At 41.8% G+C, this 21271-nt stretch overlaps 1 protein-coding gene across 1 annotated transcript in view; it reads left to right on the top strand.

Moving 5' to 3' along the window:
- The window catches only part of sphkap (SPHK1 interactor, AKAP domain containing), a 138113-nt gene that overhangs the window by 19807 nt on the left and 97035 nt on the right, over positions 1-21271 (top strand). Inside the window, exon 3 of the mRNA XM_072256941.1 lies at positions 776-886. Coding sequence (XP_072113042.1) covers positions 776-886 — 111 coding nt within the window. The remainder of the gene's footprint in view (positions 1-775; positions 887-21271) is intronic.

Raw genomic sequence — 21271 nt, 5'->3', positions numbered from 1 at the left:
GGTGTATACACTTGGGTTACCTGGAGAAACCGGTGGTAGCAGAACATTGCATTCATAATGGCTATAGAATTGATCTTGATGAGACAAAACTACTGTGCTGTGCCAATGGCTTTTGGGGTCGCCTGGTAAAGGAAGCCATTGAAATAAAACTAGAGAAAAAGTATTTTAATAAGATGAAGATCTTGCTCGATGTAAGAACTGGAATTTGATTGTAAACAAGGCGGGACAGCGGAAACCTACTTGGATGAGGACTAACCATCCTGGAGGGACAGATGACGGGGTATATCTAGCACTGGAAAAGACATGCCCAGGCATCATCCCTGATGAAGATGGCAGAGTTTGTCATCAAAACGCCACTTAAAATTGATACCTGTATCCAGCTGGTAGCCTGAAAAGAGTTTATCCATAACAGCATTGTGGTAACTAGATGCAAATTCCTGCACAAAAATGACCCAAGTGATTTTGTATGTTTATAAATATCAACTATATCAGACTAGATTAGTATTGATAATTCCTCTTTAATCCTTTACCATTATCCTTTTTTCCCTTGTAGCAAGAATATTAACTTCCCAGTGCTGCCCTTTTCTGAACCACACCTGATATTATTTTTACTGTACATAATAGTTCCGAAGTAGCAACATGTACCTGTGTCCCTCTCCTTACTGTGATTGAAGTAAAAAGTAGATCATACTGGGGAGCATGAAACATTCTTGCTGATGATGAAATAAATCTTCTGCTTGAATTAGGGAGCTAAGCTGTTTTTCTCTTTCACTAGGTCCTGTGCAGTAATAGTCTATTAGACTCTGCAGAATATTGGCTGCACAATGAGAAGGAACTCTGCCAGGTTGGATTCCTGGAGGATAAGGGAAGAAGCAATTGCCCCACGGTATGTCTAGTAAAAATTAAAACAATGTTTAGACCAAGCAACCAAAGGAAATTTGAGTGTTTTAAGTTATTCACTGAGGTGGAGAAAGAGAATGTGTGTCAATAATTTCCATAGGAAATTTCATGTACAGTCATATATTTAAATTTGTTTCCCAAAAGTTTTTCACTATGTCTTTTGCAATGTTGTCACTGAATTGCAATTCATTAGCTATGAAAAAGAGAGGATTTCAAAGCAAGTTGATGTTTGCATGCCTGTTTCTGACAATATTGCAATTTGTCTTTTTTCTGGGGTTTTCAAAAATCTTCTTTCAAAGTTACAACAAACAATGACAAAATCCTTTGGAATCCTGGCCAACCCACATCATGAAATTTCATCTGAACTTTACTTAGGAGCATGATTGACAGAAATTGGCTGCTGTGTTTTAAATGTTATGGTGATGAATCCACTTCAGAAGTACTTTGTCGGTTGCACAGAATTTCAGGACAAGATTATGGAAGGCATCATAAACATATGATCAGTATCATCAGATGAACACAGCTGTGATGTAATCTCCATGCAAAATAAAAGAAAGTGAAAGGTACTTGCAGATTAAAACAAATATTAGAAAAAATGGGGAAAAGAAGCCCCTTGTGCCAGCTTCATCATTCAGTAAGGTGATTGCCTCATTTTCAGCCTTGTTTTCCTACCATGATTCCTCTGATATCTAAAAATCCATCAACACCTATCTTGAATATACTCAGTTATAGTCTCCACAGCCCTCTTGGATAGAGCATTCCAAAGATTCACTACCCTATGGGTGAAGAATATTTTTCTCAACTCTGTTTTCACTAACTGATCCCTCACTTTAAGAATGAACCCCTTGGTTCTGGACATCTCATCTAGGAAAACATCATTAGTGCATCATAAAGACATAAATTTAGAGAGCACCACAGCACAGATGGTCCTCTAGCCCATTAGTCCATGCCAAACTGTAACTCTGCCACGTCCCATCAACCACACCTTCCATACCCCTCCCATTCATGGATATGTACATATCCAAACATCTCTTAAATGTTGCAATAAAACTCGCACCCACCACTTCTGCTGTCAGCTCATTCCCCTCTTGTGTCCTCCTCAAGTTCCCCTTAAATATTTCACCTTTCATCCTCAACCTATGTCTTCCAGTTCTAGTCTCACCCAACCTCAGGGGAAAAAGCCTGCTTGTATTTACGCTATCAATATCCCTTTCAATTTTGTATCCCTCTATTAAATCTACCCCCATTCAACTCTGGTCCAGGGAAACTTTCCCTATAACTCAGGTCTTCAAGTCCTGACAACATCCTTGTAAATTTTCTCTGTGATTTTTCAATCTTATTGATATCGTTCCTGTAGGTAGGTGACCAGAACAACAAACAGTACAACAAGTCAGGCCTCACCAACATCTTTTACAACTTCCTCTCTGCATTCATTGTAGGTTTCAATGAGGTATCTCATTGTTCTGAAGTTATGAATATCAGCTATTATGCTTCATATGTCTTCATACCACAACACATCACTCAGGGAATTACTTAGTCAGGGAGACTACATCAGTTCAAAATATTCAAGCTGCAGTCTCATATGTGCGCTAGGCTAGTGTATACCAGTAAGAAACATTTTCTCAGAATCAGATTCGAAATCAGGTTTAATATCACTGGCATATGTCATGAAATATGTTGTTTTGTGGCAGCAGTACATACATTGCAAATCATAGTTTAAAAAACTATAAACTACAATAAGAAATATATATAAAAAGTAAACTATGTAAGTAATGGAAAAAGAAAGAGAGAAAATAGTGAAGTATTGTACATGGGTTCATTATCCTTTCAGAAATCTAATGAAAGAGAGGAAGAAGCTGTTGACTGAAGTACTCATGGCTGTGACTGTGGATTCCAGCTGTAGTCATCCTAAATGGTTATATCTGACAATTCCCTTTGGAGTTGCACATAAAGAGTTGCTACTTTCTGGCACCATTTCGGAGGAATACTCATACTCAGTTTCTCATACCATTAGCCTTCCCTGCCTGGTAACTCTCAGTGACTCATGACTAGGGACATCCAAGTCTCGCTGAACATCAACATCTTTCAGTCCTCCATAATCTAAAAAGAACTTCTTTCACACTGAAGTAGATGACCTTACATCATATTCCATCTGCCAAATCTTTTCCCATTTCCCACTTCTACTTCCTCACCTTTTCTGTAACCTCCAGTCATGATCCTCATGAGCATGTCTGACATTTTCCTTGTGTCAGATATTCACGTCCATGTCCCTTTGAACGAGATTGGAAGTTCTCCCCTTCTGATTATCCATGGGGACCATTATCTGACAGTCACAATGAAAGTGCTTTTAAAAGTTGATGCTCTTCTGAGTTTGTGCACAGCCAAGTCTCAATACCTGCATCAAATTGACCCAAGTCCTTTGGAAGTTACAAAGGTCCCATCTTGGTGCATTCTTCTGAGTGTTAATGGTTTGACCAGTTCGCATGGGGAGCCAGTCTGGTACTATTGCAGCATAGTCATATCACAGCAAAAGCAGTCCAATTTCTAGACATGAATGCTTAATTCATGTGAAAGAAACTCAGGAATAATTGATTAGCTATGAAAGTGTTATTACAGTATAATTGAAAGTTTCCATACAGCCTAAAGGATAAATAAAAGGGTGCATAAAATCCCTACAAAAATGAAGTTCAAATAAGTGTCAGGATATTCAGAAGACTATTAATGGGAATATGCCCAGCCCACAACAATTTACTTACACTAGAGTGAATACTCACATAATATCCTCTCCAATAATGACAACCATAATATGAAAAGTAGTGGAAAATATTCAGCTAAAGACAATAAATGTAAATCCTGGTTAAAACTAATTAAATCTCCAGAAGGATTAAGCAAACTGATCAATTTACACCTGACAAAGAAAGATAATCACGAAAGTACTAGCACTAAGCTTTTATATCAGAACATGTTCATAATGAAGGTGGTTAAATGGTTCAACTTATTGAGTGGAGACGAATTGGATGGTTTGTCTCATTTGTTGCAATCTCACTTATTAATGTGACACTGACAAAATCTTTGAATGCTTAATTTAAATGCATTGATTTTCACTCTGTGAGATTCCCTGTTGTTTTATAGCAAGATCATTATCTTCTCTGTGCTTATTTATCTGTTTGTTCTTAAATATACATTATCTCCATACACAGTGAAAAGGAAAATGGCTGCATTGTAAGATATTTTACTTACTTTTCATCTTTTGGTGACCTTTTGAAATTGTGCTTTGGGGAAAAGGGTTTATTTTTGTTTAGAAACATAGAAAATAGGTGCAGGAGTAGGCCATTCAGCCCTTCGAGCCTGCACCACCATTCAGTACGATCATGGCTGATCATCCAACTCAGAACCCTGTACCTGCCTTCTCTCCATACCCCCTGATCCCTTTAGCCACAAGGGCCATATCTAACTCTCTCTTAAATATAGCCAATGAACTGGCCTCAACTGTTTCCTGTGGCAGAGAATTCCACAGATTCACCACTCTCCGTGTGAAGAAGTTTTTCCTCATCTCGGTCCTAAAAGGCTTCCCCTTTATCCTCAAGCTGTGACCCCTCGTTCTGGACTTCCCAAACATCGGGAATAATCTTCCTGCATCTAGCCTGTCCAATCCCTTTAGAATTTTATATGTTTCAATCATTGTAGCCGCATGCTTGGTACACTGATGAAGAGGCAAATCTTCCCACAATGGACATTTCAATCCAAATGAGTAGCTCATGTTGAAAAGTTCAAAATTTGTCTGTGTGTTTCAAGGCTGATGCGATATAACATAATGCAATGTTTTCAGAGATATCAGTAGGATCAGGGTTGGAATGCCGCTATCTACCAATCACATCAGGCTCATTTGCCTGACTGTGATTCTGTGACTGCGACTGGTAGTTATGAAGCAGCCTCTTATTCAACAAGATTCAGCAGGCGTCATATTGAGGCCCTTTTGGTGAAAAGATTTGGCTGCCCAACACTACATGATATTTTTTGTGCTAAACGTCAAAGGGCAATTCCATATTTGCAATGTATCCACAATGCTTTCTTTGAAACTACACAGAAATTTCATACCTCCCGATTCGCACCCACACCACAGACATCTACATGAATTTTAATCAGCATTGTCTGGTCCGTGATTCAAGGCTTTTAGGAACTTATTGTTCACAGCCGCATTTTAAATTAAATCTACAATGCATACTCAAATCTGAAGGTTTGCAGCTAAAGTCACATAAATTAATTGCTAGCAACACACACAGAATGCTGGAGGAACTCTGCAGGCCAGGCAGTGTCTGTGGAAATAAATACGGTTGATGTTTTGAGCCGAACCCTTCAGCAGGACTAGAGGAAAAAAAGCTGAACAGTAGATTTAAAAGGTGGGGGGGGGGGGGAGAGAAACTTCAGGTGATAAATGAAAGCTGGAGGGGGAGGGATGAAGTAAAGAGCTGGGAAGTTGATTAGTGAAAGAGACAGAAGGCCATGGAAGAAAGAAAAATGGGGGAGGAACACCAGAGGGAGGCAATGGATGGGCAAGGTGATAAGGTGAAAGATGGAAAGGGGGATGGGAAATGGTAAAGTGGGGGAGGTGGTTTGGAGGGCATTACCAGAAGTTTGAGAAATCAACGTTCATGCCATCAGATTGGAGGCTACCCAAATGGAATATAAGGTGTTGTTTCTCCAACTTAAGTGTGGCCTCATCACGATAGTGGATAGACATATCAGAATGGGAATGGAAAGTGGAATTTAAATGGTTGGCCACTGGGAGATCCCTCTTGTTCTGGCGGACAGAACGTAAGTGCTCGGTGAAATGTTCTCCCAATCTATGTCGTGTCTCGCTGCTTTAGAGGAGGCCACACGGGGAGCACCGAAAAGAGTAAATGACCCCAACAGACTCACAGGTGAAGTGTCGCCTCACCTGGAAGAACTGTTTGGGGCCCTGAGTCGTAGCGAGGGAGGACATGTAGGGAAAGGTATAGCACTTGTTCCGCTTGCAAGGATAAGTGCCAGAAGGGAGGTCAGTGGGGAGGGACAAGTGGAGTTGCGTAAGGAGGAAAACTGCAGAAAGCAGAACTTGGGGGGTGAGGGAAAGATTGGCTTGGTGGTGGGATCCCGTTGAAGGTGGTGGAAGTTTCAGAGAATTATGTGCTGGACTTGGATGCTGGTACAATATTAGGTGAGGACAAGAGGAACCCTATCCCTGGTAGGGTGGCAAGAGGATGGGGTAAGAGCAGATGAGTGTGAAATGGAAGAGGTGTGGTTGAGGGCAGCATTGATGGTAGAGGAAGAGAAGCCCCTTTCTTTGAAAAAGGAGGACATCTCCTTCATTGTAAAATGAAAAGCCTCATCCTGAGAACAGATGTGGTGGAGATGGAGGAATTGAGAAAGGGAGATGGCGTTCTTACAAGTAGCAAACGCAAAGGCAGTAAACACTGAGAGTGTGACAAAAGCCTGTGAATAACATGCCAAAGTGGATGAGGGTAATGGTACACTACATATATTGAAGGCTGGTTACTGAATGTAGATGATTAGTTGAATAGGATAGAATAGGAAAAATGTTGGGGAAGATAGATGGGGAGAAATTTAAGCAACACACTCATTTTGTGTGTTGCTCGGATTTCCAGTATCTGCAGATTTTCTTTTGTTCGGGAGAAATTTAAGTTAAAGCAGAGACAACAGGTTCCACAAATTCGATAGCAATAAGCTTTTATATCAGAACAGCTGTTGTTCATCTCTTAGGTTCTCTATACTTACACGGTTACTGGGTACACTTGATCTCCCGCCCTGTCTGTGGGAGCAACAAGAAGGTGAGTCATGGTTTAACCTGAGACCAGTGTCTCCACTGGCTGCTTCACCAAGTGTGCACACAGACACAAGTGTCACTTGTTAAAAGTGTCATCTGTGGTCCTGTCCCTCGGGGAGCAAACCCTGCCTTTTCAGGCAGCACCCTCACCATGGTCATCTGGCTGTGGGAGAAACATCTCCTTTCCCCCGGCTCTCTCTGATCAGCAACGTGCTGCTGTTGTTTTGCTCAGTCCTTCAATGCCTTAAGTTAGTTACAAAGGCCTTTCACGTACTGTGTCATTCTATCCATGTAAGCCCCAGGCTCACTGTAACCTGTAATTACCCCATAAAGCAGTCACATTGCTCACCCTATCAATAATTCATAAGGGCTGAAACCCAGTGTGCCGTTTGGGGTTGCTCACAATCCCATCAGAATTCCTGATGATACGTCAACCCGTGTCTTTCCCACTTCAGTTATAGCTAGCCTAAGGCATTTCTGACTGTTTAGTTCATCCTTTCTAGCACTCCTAAACTCTCAGGGTGGTAGGGTATGTGGAACTGTTGTTAAATCCCTAACAGTTGGCATATTTTCTTCATCGCTTTCCCCGTGAAATATGCTCCCTGATCCGAGTCCACCAAAACTGCGGTTCCGCACCTCGGGAAGATTTCTTGAACTAGAATCCATGCAGTGGTGCTGGCAGTGAAGTCCCTTGTTGGGAAGACATCTACCCACCAGGTGAAGTGATCCATAATTACTAGACAATAGCTTTTCCCCTGCTTTTTGGCAGGGGCCCCATGAAGTCCATCTAGATGTTTTCCCAGGGTTCCCTCGGTAGTGACTGATTTGCCAGTTGTAGCTTTAGAATTTCTCAATATCCCCACCCATCCCTGGCCACCACCAGACCTGCCAGAGGAATGTGATCATGCTCTGCCTTCCCTGATGCATCACCCCATGATATAACTTCAGTCGTATCTGCCCAATACATGGTGGGACCTCCGCAACTCCTTCCTCCCTGCGTGTCCATCTCCCACCTGGTACCTCCTTTGCTCTCTTTCTCCTCCATTCCTCCTTCTCTTCTGCCTCCACCTCTTCATATAATTTTACTAAACTGGCTTCAGTCATTTCTTCCTGCACACTTGTTTCAATTGCATCCTGTACCTCTGCTGCCTTCTTATCACTGAAGCCTGCCCGCTCATTTCCTTGCTGCTACGTACTCTGCCCTTTCTGGTGAGCTTGTACTTTAATCATTGTCGCCTCTGCTGGCAAACTCACTGCTTCCAACAGTTCTTGTATTAGATGTCTGTGTTGAATTCCTGTCCCTCGTCGCTCCCATGCCATCAGATAACCATGTTCCAACCCGAAGGCATACCAATTGTCTGTGTGTGTGTATATATATATGTTTGCTCGTTGGCCGTTACTGTCATGCAGTGCTTCTATAAGGACCATTTGAGCTGAGAAACTGCCTGGCAGTGCTCCTGAAGCTAATTCTTCACCTGTTTCCTTCTCCACAGCCCACCCAGTCTGTGGCTTCCCATCTCAGAGACGGGCCTCAGAAACCTATCTCTAAAAATTTCCTCAGTTTCCCTTTCCAGAGACGCTTCCTTCACACCGATGCCTTCTTCCAGCTCTATCTCCATTTGGCACTCGTGTGCCTCCCCCTCTGTTAAGATAGTGCTCTTGGGATTCATCGCACTGTCTTTTAACTATCATTACTGATTTGTGAACAGCTGTCAGAGTGGCTATGTTCTGTTCTCTGTTGGTTGAAGGTGTTCACTGCTCCTGGCTTGTCCATATTATTTCTCCCTTTTCTGAATCTATAACAGCCCCTACCTCCCTTAGGATGTCTAATCCAAGGATAGTACCCTTATTATTTGGACAGACTCAGACTGGAGGCTGCACTCTGCTTTTTTCGAGTATCTAAGACTCAGCTCTTTCTGCTTTCACCTTTTTTCTTCCTACACCTGTAACATAAATAGCCTTTCCAGTTGATTGCAAGTGTAGATCAGTTATCGATTCCAATGCCCCTGTGTCAACTAATATATCACATTGTCGGCCCCCTAACAATGCTGTTGTGTACATCCGCAGGTCACCAGCACAGACAGGGAGGGCAGCCGCCACCTCTTTATCTGAACTAGAAGCTGCCTTCACCAGCTCTATGTTCTGATCAACAGTCAGATTGGTCAGACTGGGCACTGATGGGATGAGAGATTGCATGTCTGTTGTAACTTTCATCTGTTTTCCTTTCATCTTTTTGGACACTGCCTCCAACCATGTCCTGATAGGCCACAGCTGTAGCATATCAACTCCTTTATCCTCCCACATCTATTCCAGCAGTTCCTTGCTACGTGCACTGGCTGCCGGCACACAAAGCAAACCCTCTGTGACATCACAGCAGCTGCATCCACTATAGCCACTTCACAATATCTTTTGCACTTCCTTGGGTCTATCTCACTGGTCTACAAAACTATCACACAGTAGGTCGACCCCACTGCTAAGTCTAAATCTAAAGCTTCCTGGTGGACTGAGCTCAGGCTTTCCCTCATCATTTTCGAGAAGACTGAGTCATCCCTCCCTAGAATACAGCTCATATGCTTGATATTTATGTTTTGCGTAATCCATAACTGTCTCATCAGCTCTTTGAATCACTGCCATTATCATTCCCCAGTTACTCTCACTTCCCCCCAGTTACTGCCTCATTTCCCCTTTGAAAGAGTGATACCTTTCTTCATTGCTGGCATTTCTGGTAGTTGCCCATGTACCATCCCACACCTCCTGGACTATACTGTCCCACACTTCAATTTTATCAACACGTGTACATCATTAGGGTGCATCTGGTGAATTTCAAACATTTCCTTGAGCTTACACCAGAATTCTGAATTCCCACATGCAACTTTAAGTCAGAACAACTCTGACAAAATGATCTGTTTCTCCCCAAAGATGAAAGGCTTATGAGTGGTCATTATCATGGTCAAGGACTGGTTCGGATCATCAGGGTTCTTGACCTGACGTTGCCTAATTTCAATAGGTACCATCCTTACAGATACAGCTGGGAAAAACCTTTCCCTGAAATATCTCCACACCAATTCCCACACGACACAAAACATAAATGATGGATTCAAGTTAAACAGTACATATTTAAAACTGCAGAACATAAATTGATCATTTATGTGTGTCTAAACTCATGATGCCTGGTGTATTCCTTTGCATCATACTCGCAAAATGCATATGCTAAAATATACAGCCCCCGGAATGAGTATACATATCACCATTGACGTCTCGAACTTTCAATAACTACCCTTTACAACTGGTGACTCCAATTCACCAAATTAACACACAAAGATTCTTCTCTTACATTAACGCACATGCATGCGCACACACTACTTTTATATCTACCAGTTCAGCTCTCCGTGTTCATGATAACTCATGTTCCTGTGTATCACAGACCCAAACAGATCCAAGCGTGAGTGCTAATTTAAAAAAATACCCACCCGCTTAGATTGCTAAGATTGTAGACAACATAATGTGTGGCAGGAAAGTATCCCTCTCCTAGCAACAAATGTTGTTGCGTTAATTACGTTACCAGAGAAAAGTTCTGGTAACATGAAGCAGCCTCTTTATTCAACAAAACAGGATGCAGTGGCGTCATATTGAGGACCTTTTGGTGGAAAGGTCTGTCTGGCCCAACACTACCCAATATTTTATGTGACAGACATTAAAGGACAAATCGAGATTTACAATGCATTCACAATGCTTTCTTTGAAACTACACACAACATTCACAACTTCCAGTTCACACCCCACACCACAGACATCTAAATGAATTTTAACCAGCATTTTCTGGTTGAAAACTCAAGGCTTTTAGGATCCTATTGATCAGAGCTGCATTTTAAATTAAGTCTATAATACATATTCGAATCTGAAAGCTAGTGGCCAAAGTCAGTCACGTTAATTGCTACATGTGCTAGACCTAAAAAACACTCTAACAAGTATAACTTTCCGGAAAATATAATTAGGTTTTCTCAGAACTCTATGGTTTCTTACTTCAATCATTGCTTTACTTGCTTAGTTGAGAATGCCCATGCTTTAAATCAACTTCACAGCCAGTCATGAAAGAACTTGGGAAAATACACAATTTGCACTGCCAGTTACCATTAAGTCACTTATTTTGGACAAAGACAAAGAATGCTCAAAACATTCAGCAGGCCAGTTAGCATCTGAAAAGCAAGGTTGGAGTTTCAGGTTGATGGTTCTCAATTAGAACTATGAAAGAGGAAAACAACAATTAGTTTTAAATAGCAGGGAAGGATAGCACAAAGGTGTGGTGTGGTGAAGCAGGGGGTGTCTTGGGGATAAGATGACATCGAGTCAGTGGGCCTAATCCATTAATTCATTGAACTTCAGACAAGCTTTCAAAATGAGAACCCTGATGTCTGTTAAAGGAAGCCCAGGCAGTTGATGTGCAGAATACTGAACATATTACAATGCAATCTACCATGCTTTCAGTATCCTTATCTGAAAGAACCCATGTCAAGGTAATCAAAGCACTAGTAGAGAACATGTAATGAGGTGATGAGGCATGTTGGTTGTGGCACAGAGCAGATGCGTGCCTTCGATTCATGGACTTGCAGATTTACCTGTCACCCCAGAGACTTCACCAGAACACTGAGGCAGCTGTTTCAATACAATAGATTGTCTACCAGCTTAGGTAAATGTTAGAGATTGCAAGATACTTATCCATGTAAAGATAACCTGCTCAATTTTTATCCTTAAATAGACATCTCAAATAGATTATATCTGGCTACTAATTTTGTTAAGTTTTATGGAACTGTGGTGTGCAATTTGGTTGTCATAATCATTAAAATGATAAATGTGATTGCACTTCGAAACTAATTAATTGCAATGTGTTTTGAGGCATCAATTTTTTAAAATAATCTTATCTTCCATGGAATCATTTTCTCGTCAATATGATTTAATAGTATGTAACCTTCTTCACATTTGAAGGGTTTTCCTAAGTTCATTATTTTAACACAGACCCTTTCACACTTAGCTTCAGTAAGCTAACTTTTCTCTTAAAATTACTGAACCATCTATTACCCATGCATTGCAAGATCAAAGAGTCCAGAACATAATGCTTAAATTAATATCATCTTTCTTCAACCTCAAAGTAACTAAATTACAAAGACTGTCTCATTTGATCTTGTAAAAATGTGGAAGGTCAGGATTTAATGAGCGTATATATTAAGATGATCATTGAACATTTCAATACCATTATTAACATACTCTGGCAAAGTATGATGAAACAATTTCACTGTTATTAGTAAGTCTGTTATATTTCAACATAAATAATTCCCTCACCTTCAGAATACATGAGCCATTATTTAACCACCTTTAATATCTTTAAGCAGCCATGTTCTGGCTACAAAATTCTCAAAATCCACTGGAATAGTTAAGCAAACTAATTATATCGATTGAACATTACTCATACCAGAAAATGTCAACCTCACTGATAATTAGACTCTAGTTAAACACACTCAGCTACGCTGGGCAGGCTACATCATTCACACTCTTGATACCAGACCAATGAAGTAGGCATCCTATCCAGATTCATCATGGCTGGGGGGGGGGGGGTGGTGGCGGATTACTGAGGGAAGATGGTGATGGTGAAGAAGAGAAGTGAGAGGAAGAAGAAGAAAGTAAAAGTAGACATACAGTACTTATAAGAGAGATACCTGGGCTGGTGACATCATCTCCCAGGTCCCATCCTTTCTTCCACTGTTGACATGTAAAGTGGTGGAGCGGAGGTGAAAGACTCAGTTCTGGCCAACAACCTTCACCGCTTCTGCCAATAATGAATAAGTAGTTGATGTTTCAGGACGAGACCCTATTTCAGTATTGGAAAGGAAGAGGGAAGTTACTGGAAATTAGAGTACTTAAAACTTGAAAATGTGTTTACAGATTACGGCAGGTGATTTTTTCAAAATCATTTTCACCACTGCATGGGCTACTTGAGACCTATGGAACAATATGACTGTCTTGCAGCCTTGAAGCCAAGATTATGGTTTTCATGGTGTGAAAAAATATTAACCCAGTAAAGCCAAAATGTATTTTGATGTTACCTCTACCTCTGAGATATTATTTTCTAGTTATTCTTAAGCAATAATTTACTGAAAGTACTTGGGCATTTTAATGAGTCAGAATATAAGTTAATAATGACACTAAAACAATTTCTACTGATATAATGTCTTCAATTAAAAAAACATTTGAGGCATTTAATAAGAGCATTATCAAATAAAAACTGGTACCACTTAACATTAGGTGATTAATGGGAGATGACTAAAGATTTATTGAATAATGTTTTAAGAAGACTTTACTGACAAATGTGGAAGAAATGAGTTCAGAATAATCAAGAAGCTAAAATATTACTAAAGATTACAGGTTTAGATGAGGTTATAGAGACAGTGAACCCATGGGAAGGTTTGCAAAAAAGGATGTGACTAGGTGATGCAAGTCAAAAAGCCCAGAGGTGTTTCAAATTTACAGAGAGGAGATTGAGGACGCCAGGAGCTGAAATGATTTTTGAGGAACTCAGTATTGTTTTGGTAGTAGTAAAATTTTTATTTGAAGCATATGTGTGAATTTGACTAGAATAACAAACTTTTACGCCAATAATTACTGGAATAGCATTGAAACTTGATATCAAAACTGACTTAAAATAATGCGCTCTGAATATTTCTGCATCATGGGAGGTGTGGGAACATGGTGAGGAGCCAACATGAAATGTTGATGTCTGAGTTTTGCCATTCTATTATTAAATTTGTGAAAACAGCATTTTACTGACTGACTCACCCAATGACATGCACTCAGTTTTTCAAGTTGCTATGCTGAATATAAAATCCAACTTCGATGTTTAGGCATGGCAATTACCATTTTAATGCAGTGCTTATTTCTAATGGAAGTCAGCTGGCTTTTTTGCACTGAAACTGGAAACTCCTTCATGTTTCAACTGGTTCTAAAAGGCTTTGAAAGCATTAATTTCAAAACTTAACAGTGCTTTTTCAATCCAATCGTTTATTTGCTCCCATTTACTACCCTCTCTGTATCCAGATAGTACTGAATTTGGTTCTTTACCATAGTAGACAAGGAACACAGAATGGTACAGCACAGTACAGGCCCTCTGGCCCACGATGTTGTGCCAAACCTTTAACCTAATCTAAGATCAACATAATCCCTCCTCCTCACATTGACATGCCAGCCTCAAAGCCTCTTAACCGTCCCTAATGTATCTGGCTCTAACACCACCCCGGCACCGTGTTTCACACATTGTCTGTGTAAAAAACCTAACTCTGACACCACCCCCCCCTACATGATTTCCTCCAAAGACCTTTAAGTTATACCTCCTCTAATGCTTAATTTTTTATGGGTTAAGTGTTTTTTTTCTGCTCACGCAGGTCAGATTTTTTCTCTCTGCACCATGACTAGCTTGCACACTCAGCAACGGACTGGGAGAATTTGTTTTAGCTGTAAGGGCCAAGAGCAGATCAAATTGTATGTGCCCTGCTACTGCAAACTATAGTCCTCTGTTTTAAATAGCTCAATCGAATTTTAACCAGGAGTAGATTTTCTCTGATGCGTATCATTGCAGCTTGAATATGTCGGAATCTGACTTCAAGTCATTAGGAACCATACACAGGCCTCCTTGGAGAATTGTAAATCTTCGCACATAACTGCGTGATTGCAAGCATTCAGTATGCATGCAGAGACACTGAGAGCTCACTGTTAGCAGTGGTATATTTAGTTTTACTGAAGGTAATTAAAATGCTATAATATTACCAATATATGCAACTCTGCAGTACAACAAAGCTATTCTATGCATCTGTAATTTTGGAAATTGCTAACAACCAATTTGCAGGCACCTGTTTCCACAACGTTGTCTCAAGTGGGAGTCCATCCATAGATATCATAGTCCCCACTTAAAAGACAAACTGTGGAGTTTCTAGGGATTTTTTCTCCAAAGCCAAATCATGTCTAACAAGAACTGATGAGTGAATAATCTATCACAACTTTCTCCTGAGATCCTTCATCCTCCTAGAATTCAATTTACTTCACCCAACTCCAGCAGAACGACTAAGAGCAGAAGATACAGTTCAGAGAGTCATAGCGTTATTCAGCATGGAATAAGGGCCTTCGGCCAAGCTCACCCATGCTGACTAAGTTATCCACCTCAGCTAGTTCCATTTGCCTGCTTTTAGCCCATATCCCACTAAACCTTTCTTATCTATGTACCTGTCTAAATGTATTTAAATTTGATGATCACTTTGTTATTGAACTGAAGACCCATGATCCTCAAACTGATAATTTCTTTGGCCACTCACTTCCTGTATAGCTAAAGCAAAAACATCTGTCCAGCTTCATGAGAGGTTCCCTGGGTATGGCCTGCTTTAAAAAAAATGCTGGACAAGTACAAATTAGCTAATTAGTTTCCAACTGACCCATTTTCAATTAACAGTAAACTTGTGGAAGGTGTTGCTGACAGGAATATGTAGACAAAAGGATATCACATGCATACATTAAACATTCAAATCTTAATATCAAAAATGTTCATCTCTAGGTTTATATTCACTTTCTATATGAATACAATAACCAAACTCAAGTGAGGAACTCTACCAGTCTCGATGTATTATGTGTTTCCTTTATAAATGAGCCAGTTCTAGTTTTTATTCAGAGACCCAAATAAAGTAAAGTCCTGGTGCTGCTGAACAGATAACCTACTTAAACCTAGAGCTATCTACTAACTAGACCAGTCCTGCTGAAGGGTCTCTGCCCAAGATGTCAACAGTATTCTTTTTCATAGATGCTGCCTGGCCTTCTGAGTTCCTCCAGCATTTAGTGTGTGTTGCCTAGAACTATATTGGCACTCTTTTCAGTTCATCAGATCAGAAAAGGTGTTTATTCTGCTCTTTAGCGCCTAGTTTACCGCACAGATGCCAACGGACCTACTGTGTGTTTTCAGCACATTCTGCTTCCTTCACAGATTAAAGGAGAAAGAACACTTTCAAGACACTCATTCTCAAAGAACATGAAATAATTGCATTTACGGCACAGGAGAATACCATCATTTCAGTGCAATCTCAAACAAACCTGCTGGCTCAAAAACCATTTGCCTTTTTATTCCCCTCAGTTAGAGTCATTGAGTAAAACAATATGGAAACGGGTCCTCTAGCACAACTCAACCATAGCAACCAAGATGTCATCTAAGCTAGTCCCAGTTGCCCTAATTTGGCTCATATCCCATGAAATCTTTCCTCTCCATGTACCTGTCCAACTATCTTTCAATGCTGTTATTGTATCTGCCTCAACCACTTCCTCCGGCAGCTCATTCCATAAATGAGCACCTTCTGCATGAAGAAGTTACTTCTCAGTTCCCTTATATATATATCTCCTCTCACCTTAAACTGATGCATTCCTATTCCTGGAAGAAATGACTGCACATTATACACACAAGGAATCCTGCAGATGCTAGAAATCCAGAGCAATATGCACACAAAATACTTGAGGAACTCAGCAGGTCAGGCAGCATCTATGAAAATTAATCTACCATCACTATTTCAGGCCGAGACCCTTCATCAGGACCGGAAAAGAAGGTGTGGGGGGGGGGGGTGGACACCAGAATAAAATGGTGGGGGGGAGGGGAAGGAGGACAAGATAGAAGATGATAGGTGAAACCAGGTGGGTGGGAAAGGTGAAGGGATGGAGAAGAGGAAATCTGATAGGAGAGGAGAGTATACCATGGGAGAAAGAGGGGAAGGAGAAGCACCAGGGGAGGTGATAGGCAAGTGAGGAGAAGAGGTAAGAGGCCAGAGTGGGGAATAGAAGAGGATGGAAGGGGGAGGAGAAAAGAAAAAAAGAGGAAAAGTTACCGGAAGGAGAAATCGATGTTCATGCCATCAGGTTGGAGGCTATGTAGATGGAATATATGGTGTTGATCCTCCACCTAGAGAATGGCTCAATGTGGCAAAAGAGGAGTCCCTGGACCAACACATTGGAATGGGAACGGGGATAGGAATTAAAATAGTTGGCCCCCAGGAATCCTGTTTTTTGCGGATGGAACAGAGGTACTCGACAAAAGGGTCCCCCAATTTATGTTGGGTCTCACCAATGTACAGGAGACTGCATCGGGTGTACCAGATACAATAGACGTCCCCAGCAGATTTCCGGGTGAAGTGTTGCCTCAGCTGGAAGGACTGTTTGGGGTCCTGAATGGAGCTGAGCAAAGAGGTGAATGGACAGGTGTAGTGTTTCTCTTGCTTGCAGGGATACGTGCCAGGAGGGAGATTAGTGAGGAGGGATAAATGGACAAGTGAAGTACAGAGGAAGCGATCGCTATGGAAAGCGGAGAGTTGAGGGGAAGTAAAGATGTGGGTGGTTGTAGGATCCCATTGAAGAAGGTGGAAGCTGCAGAGAATGGTGAGTTGGATGCAGAGGCTAATGTGGTAGTAGGTGAGGACAAGAGGAACTCTATCCCTGTTGAGGAGGTGGGAGGATGAGGTGAGTGTAGAAGTCCAGGAAATGAAGGAGATGCAGGTGAGAGGAGTATCAATACCAGAGGAAGGGAATCCCCATCCTTTGAAGAAGGAGGATATCTCAGATGCCCTGGAAAGAAGAGCCTCATCCTGGGAACAAATTCGGCAGAGATGAAGGAACAGAGGACAGCGAATAGCATTTTTACTGGAGACATGGGTAGGAAGAGGTATAATTAAAATAGCCATGGGAACTGATAGGTTTATAAAAGATGTCAGTAGACATTTTGTCTCCAGAGAAAGAGGCAGAGAGATTGAGAAAGTGGAGAAAGGTATCAGAAATTGACCAAGCAATTTTAAGGGCAGGGTGGAAGTTGGAGACAAAGTTGAAGAAATTGATGAGCTCAGCATGGGTTCATAAGCAGCACCGATGCAGTCATCAATGTAGCACAGAAAAAAGTTTGGGAACATTACCAGGGAAGGCTTGAATCGTGGACTATTCTGCATAGCCAACAAAAAGACAGGTATGGCTGGGGCCCATGTGGGTGTCCATGTCTACCCCTTGAGTTTGGAGAAAGTGGAAGGAGCCAAGGAGAAATTGGTGAGGGTGAGGATCAGTTCTGACAGATGGAAGATGGTGGTGCTGTAGGGGATCTGATTGAGTCTTTTGACAATAAAGAAGCCGAGAACGTTAAGGCCTTCTTAATGAGGGATATAAGTGCATAGGGACTGGACATGATATCCATGGTGAAAATTAGGTGGTCAGGACCAGAGAATTGAAAATTGTTAAGGAGATCAAGAACATGTGAAGTGTCGTCTGTGTAGGTGGGAAGCGACTGAACCAAGGGGTAAGAATGGAGTCAAGTTATGTGGACACGAGTTCAGCGGCACAGGAGCAGGCAGAGACGATGGGTCTACCTGGACAGTCAGGTTTCTGGACCTTGAGTAGGAGGTAGAAACAAGCAGTGTGGGGTATGGCAACTATGAGTTTGGTAGCAGTGGATGGGAGATCTCCAGATGTGATGAGGTTAATGATAGTGTGGGAGACAGTGGCCTGATGGTCTGGAATAGGTTCCTTCTCAAGGGGTAAGTAAGAAGAGGTGTCTGAGAGTTGCCACCTGGTCTCAGCAAGGTAGAGTTCAGTCCACCACACTACAACAGCACCTCTTCTGTCTGCAGGCTTGATGGTAGGGTAGGGATTGGTGTGGAGGGAGTGGAGGACAGTGTGTTCAGAGGGGGTAAGTTTTGAGGATGTGAGAGAAGTGTTGAAGTTGAGCCAGTTGATGTATCATCAGCAATTCAAGATGAAAGGATCAACAGCAGACACAGAACCAGAGTGGAGTGTCCAAGAAGAGGAGGAGGGTTGGAGATGGGAGACTGTGCACTTTCACTCTTTCTAAGCCTCTCATATGCCTCTAAAAGTCACCCATCGGTCTCCTATGCTCCAAAGAATAAGGTCCTAGCCTGCCCAAACTCTCCCTTTAACTCAGGCCCTCAAGTCAAGGTAATATTCTCTAAAATGTCCTTTGCACTCATTCTTTTAACAGGTTAATCAAAATTGGACACAGTATTACTGGTATGTCCTTACCAACATCTTGCACGAACTGCAACATAATGTTCCTCCCACTGTACTCAGTGTTCTGAATGATGAAGGCTAATGTGCTAAAAACATTCTTCACCACCATGTTTAGATGTGGCGACACCTTTATTCGAACTTTTTCTAATGGCAGAACAATAAATGGTTCAACATTTGAGGAAGAAAACTTCCTGATATACCTGATTCTTTATCCTCTTGTTAATGAAATGGCAACCAGTCCCTTTCAGATTGTTTATTGTGTTGAAGACATTGTGGGATGGCTGTGGGTGATTTCTTCAAAAGCAACAAAATAGAGGTCTTAAATTGAAATGTTGATGTAGCACATGATCAGTAATGGAAGTGAAATATTAATTATTAATGTTGCATCAGGATCAAAAGGAGTACAAGCACACGAGTCGGGTATGATGTTCTCTAAAGAGATTGTCTATTGCTGGGTCCTCAGGTGGCTGTAGAGGATGATTTGGGTCCACATAACCAATAAGTTAGGGTGGATTCCCTTTATGGAGGATGATTGTGCGTTATTTTGTTTAACATGGGGAGGCTGAAGCACGGGCAGCCACCGCAAGTTCCTTGACAGACCAGGGTCAGGGTCCAGCAGCAGAGAATACAAGGTGGCTGCAGATCCTTCACTGTTGTAACCTTCTTCCATCTTCTCTGTCATTGTGAAGTGCCATCATCTTCCACCGGTTCCACTCTAGAGCTCTTGGTTGGATCGTTATTTGTCTGGAACTTTGCCCTTGACCTTACCGCCATTGGTGACCCTACCAGGAGTGATGCACCACCGTTCTCGGGATCCCAGGAACTCAAAAGCTTCTCCACCAGAACAAGGTGACGATCCTCGGAGCAGAACAAAGATCAATAAGCTCTCTGTCATTACTATGCCTGCTTCTTCTCATCTACAAACCACACTGATCTCTGGTAGATTGAACTTGATTCATTAAGTATGAATAACTGATTGACAACAAATGAGGCAGTGCCAGGATTTCAGTATGAGTTCAGCATTTTGGCCTTTGAAAAAGTGGTGATTTACCAGCAGAATGTGTTTGCTGAAGCACTTAACTACTGAATAAATCATTTAGTAGCCACCTCAGTATTATATGCCAGCAGCACTCATTTAAATGGTAGCTTCAGTCGAAGCTGTGTCGGTGACACAGGGAGGGTCAGGGACCTTGAGTCAAAAACCAAAGAAGAGAGCATATGCAAAACAGCCTAGTAGTCCCACGCAGAGTTTTCACAAACATAAGTTCCTGCCTCTCCAGGGAGGAAAACTTATTTAGGCTCAAGTTTTCAAATCTTATTTCCATTGAGATCTGTGACTTGCTGCAGGTCAGTCATCATCCACGCTCTAGGCCCAAGACTACTCTCACTATGGAAGGCACACCTAGCTGCCTGGCCTCGGGATCATTCCGGACAGATCCCACAGTATATCTCAGCTTGCTGCTCGCCCAGAAATGGTGAGGTCACCCAGGCACCTTACACAACCAGGAACAACATTGTATAAGTTGGTATCAGTGAGAAACAGATGCCAGTTCATGCACTGGAATTTTTCAGCTTCCTCAAGCCCCAGGGTGTCACTGGCTACACTCATGGATCTATAAAACCCTGGAGATCTTCATCAACAGAACAGTACCTCAATATGCAGCTCCTTATTGATCCTGAGGAATTCCATGTTAATTGGTAGTTTATGTAGCTTATTCATTTTAAAGAAGTCTGCACAGTTTTTGTGGAGAGGAGTAAACTGTCAATGCTTCAGGCCAAGACTCAGTCCAGAATGTCAGCTGTTCATTCCTCCCCTCATAGATGTTGCCTGACCTGCTGAATTCCTCCAGTACTTTGTGTGTGCTCCTCAAGATTTCCAGCATCTACAGAATCTCTTGTGATTTGCTGTATTGCATTTAATGGCCAGCTCTGTCCCAAGACCGAATCTTAGAAGACAGTGCTACTTTCAATAATATTGACTCTGATGCAAACTCCCACCACTCTATCTGAGCATCGATATAATGAGAATCATAACTTGACTAGGATGGTGACAGAGTGCCAAGAAACCATCGGCTTGCACTATGGCTGTTGGAAAGCTGCTAACTCTCTTGCAGTACACTTGTTCTAGATTTTCAACGACCCGTGCAAAGCTCTCCTAGATTGACTGGCTTCAGCCACCCCTGCCACGGCCAAGTCAAGGGGCTGGATGTGTGAAACATGGAAATATGCTGCGTGCGGGGAGGTGGGAGGCTACTTGATACCTTAGTGGGGAACTGCACACCACCCTCTCTCAAGACTCTGGGGCATCAATCTGCTTGCCACTCAGCCTATGTTAGCATTAGGCCACCTTCACAGCTGAGGGAGGTGGCTAGCCTCTGCTGCTGGAGGAAGGTAAATTCATTTGCCATGATTCTGTTTATGTTCCGTAGTAATCTGCTCACATGTATCCCCCCTTCATCCGAGGAGAATCCAT

The sequence above is a fragment of the Mobula birostris genome, chromosome 4, assembly GCF_030028105.1.
Source record: "Mobula birostris isolate sMobBir1 chromosome 4, sMobBir1.hap1, whole genome shotgun sequence".
Taxonomy (NCBI): Eukaryota; Metazoa; Chordata; class Chondrichthyes; order Myliobatiformes; family Myliobatidae; genus Mobula; species Mobula birostris.
The sequence above is the reverse complement of the archived record's forward strand: the minus strand, read 5'-3'. Positions and strand labels throughout refer to the sequence as shown.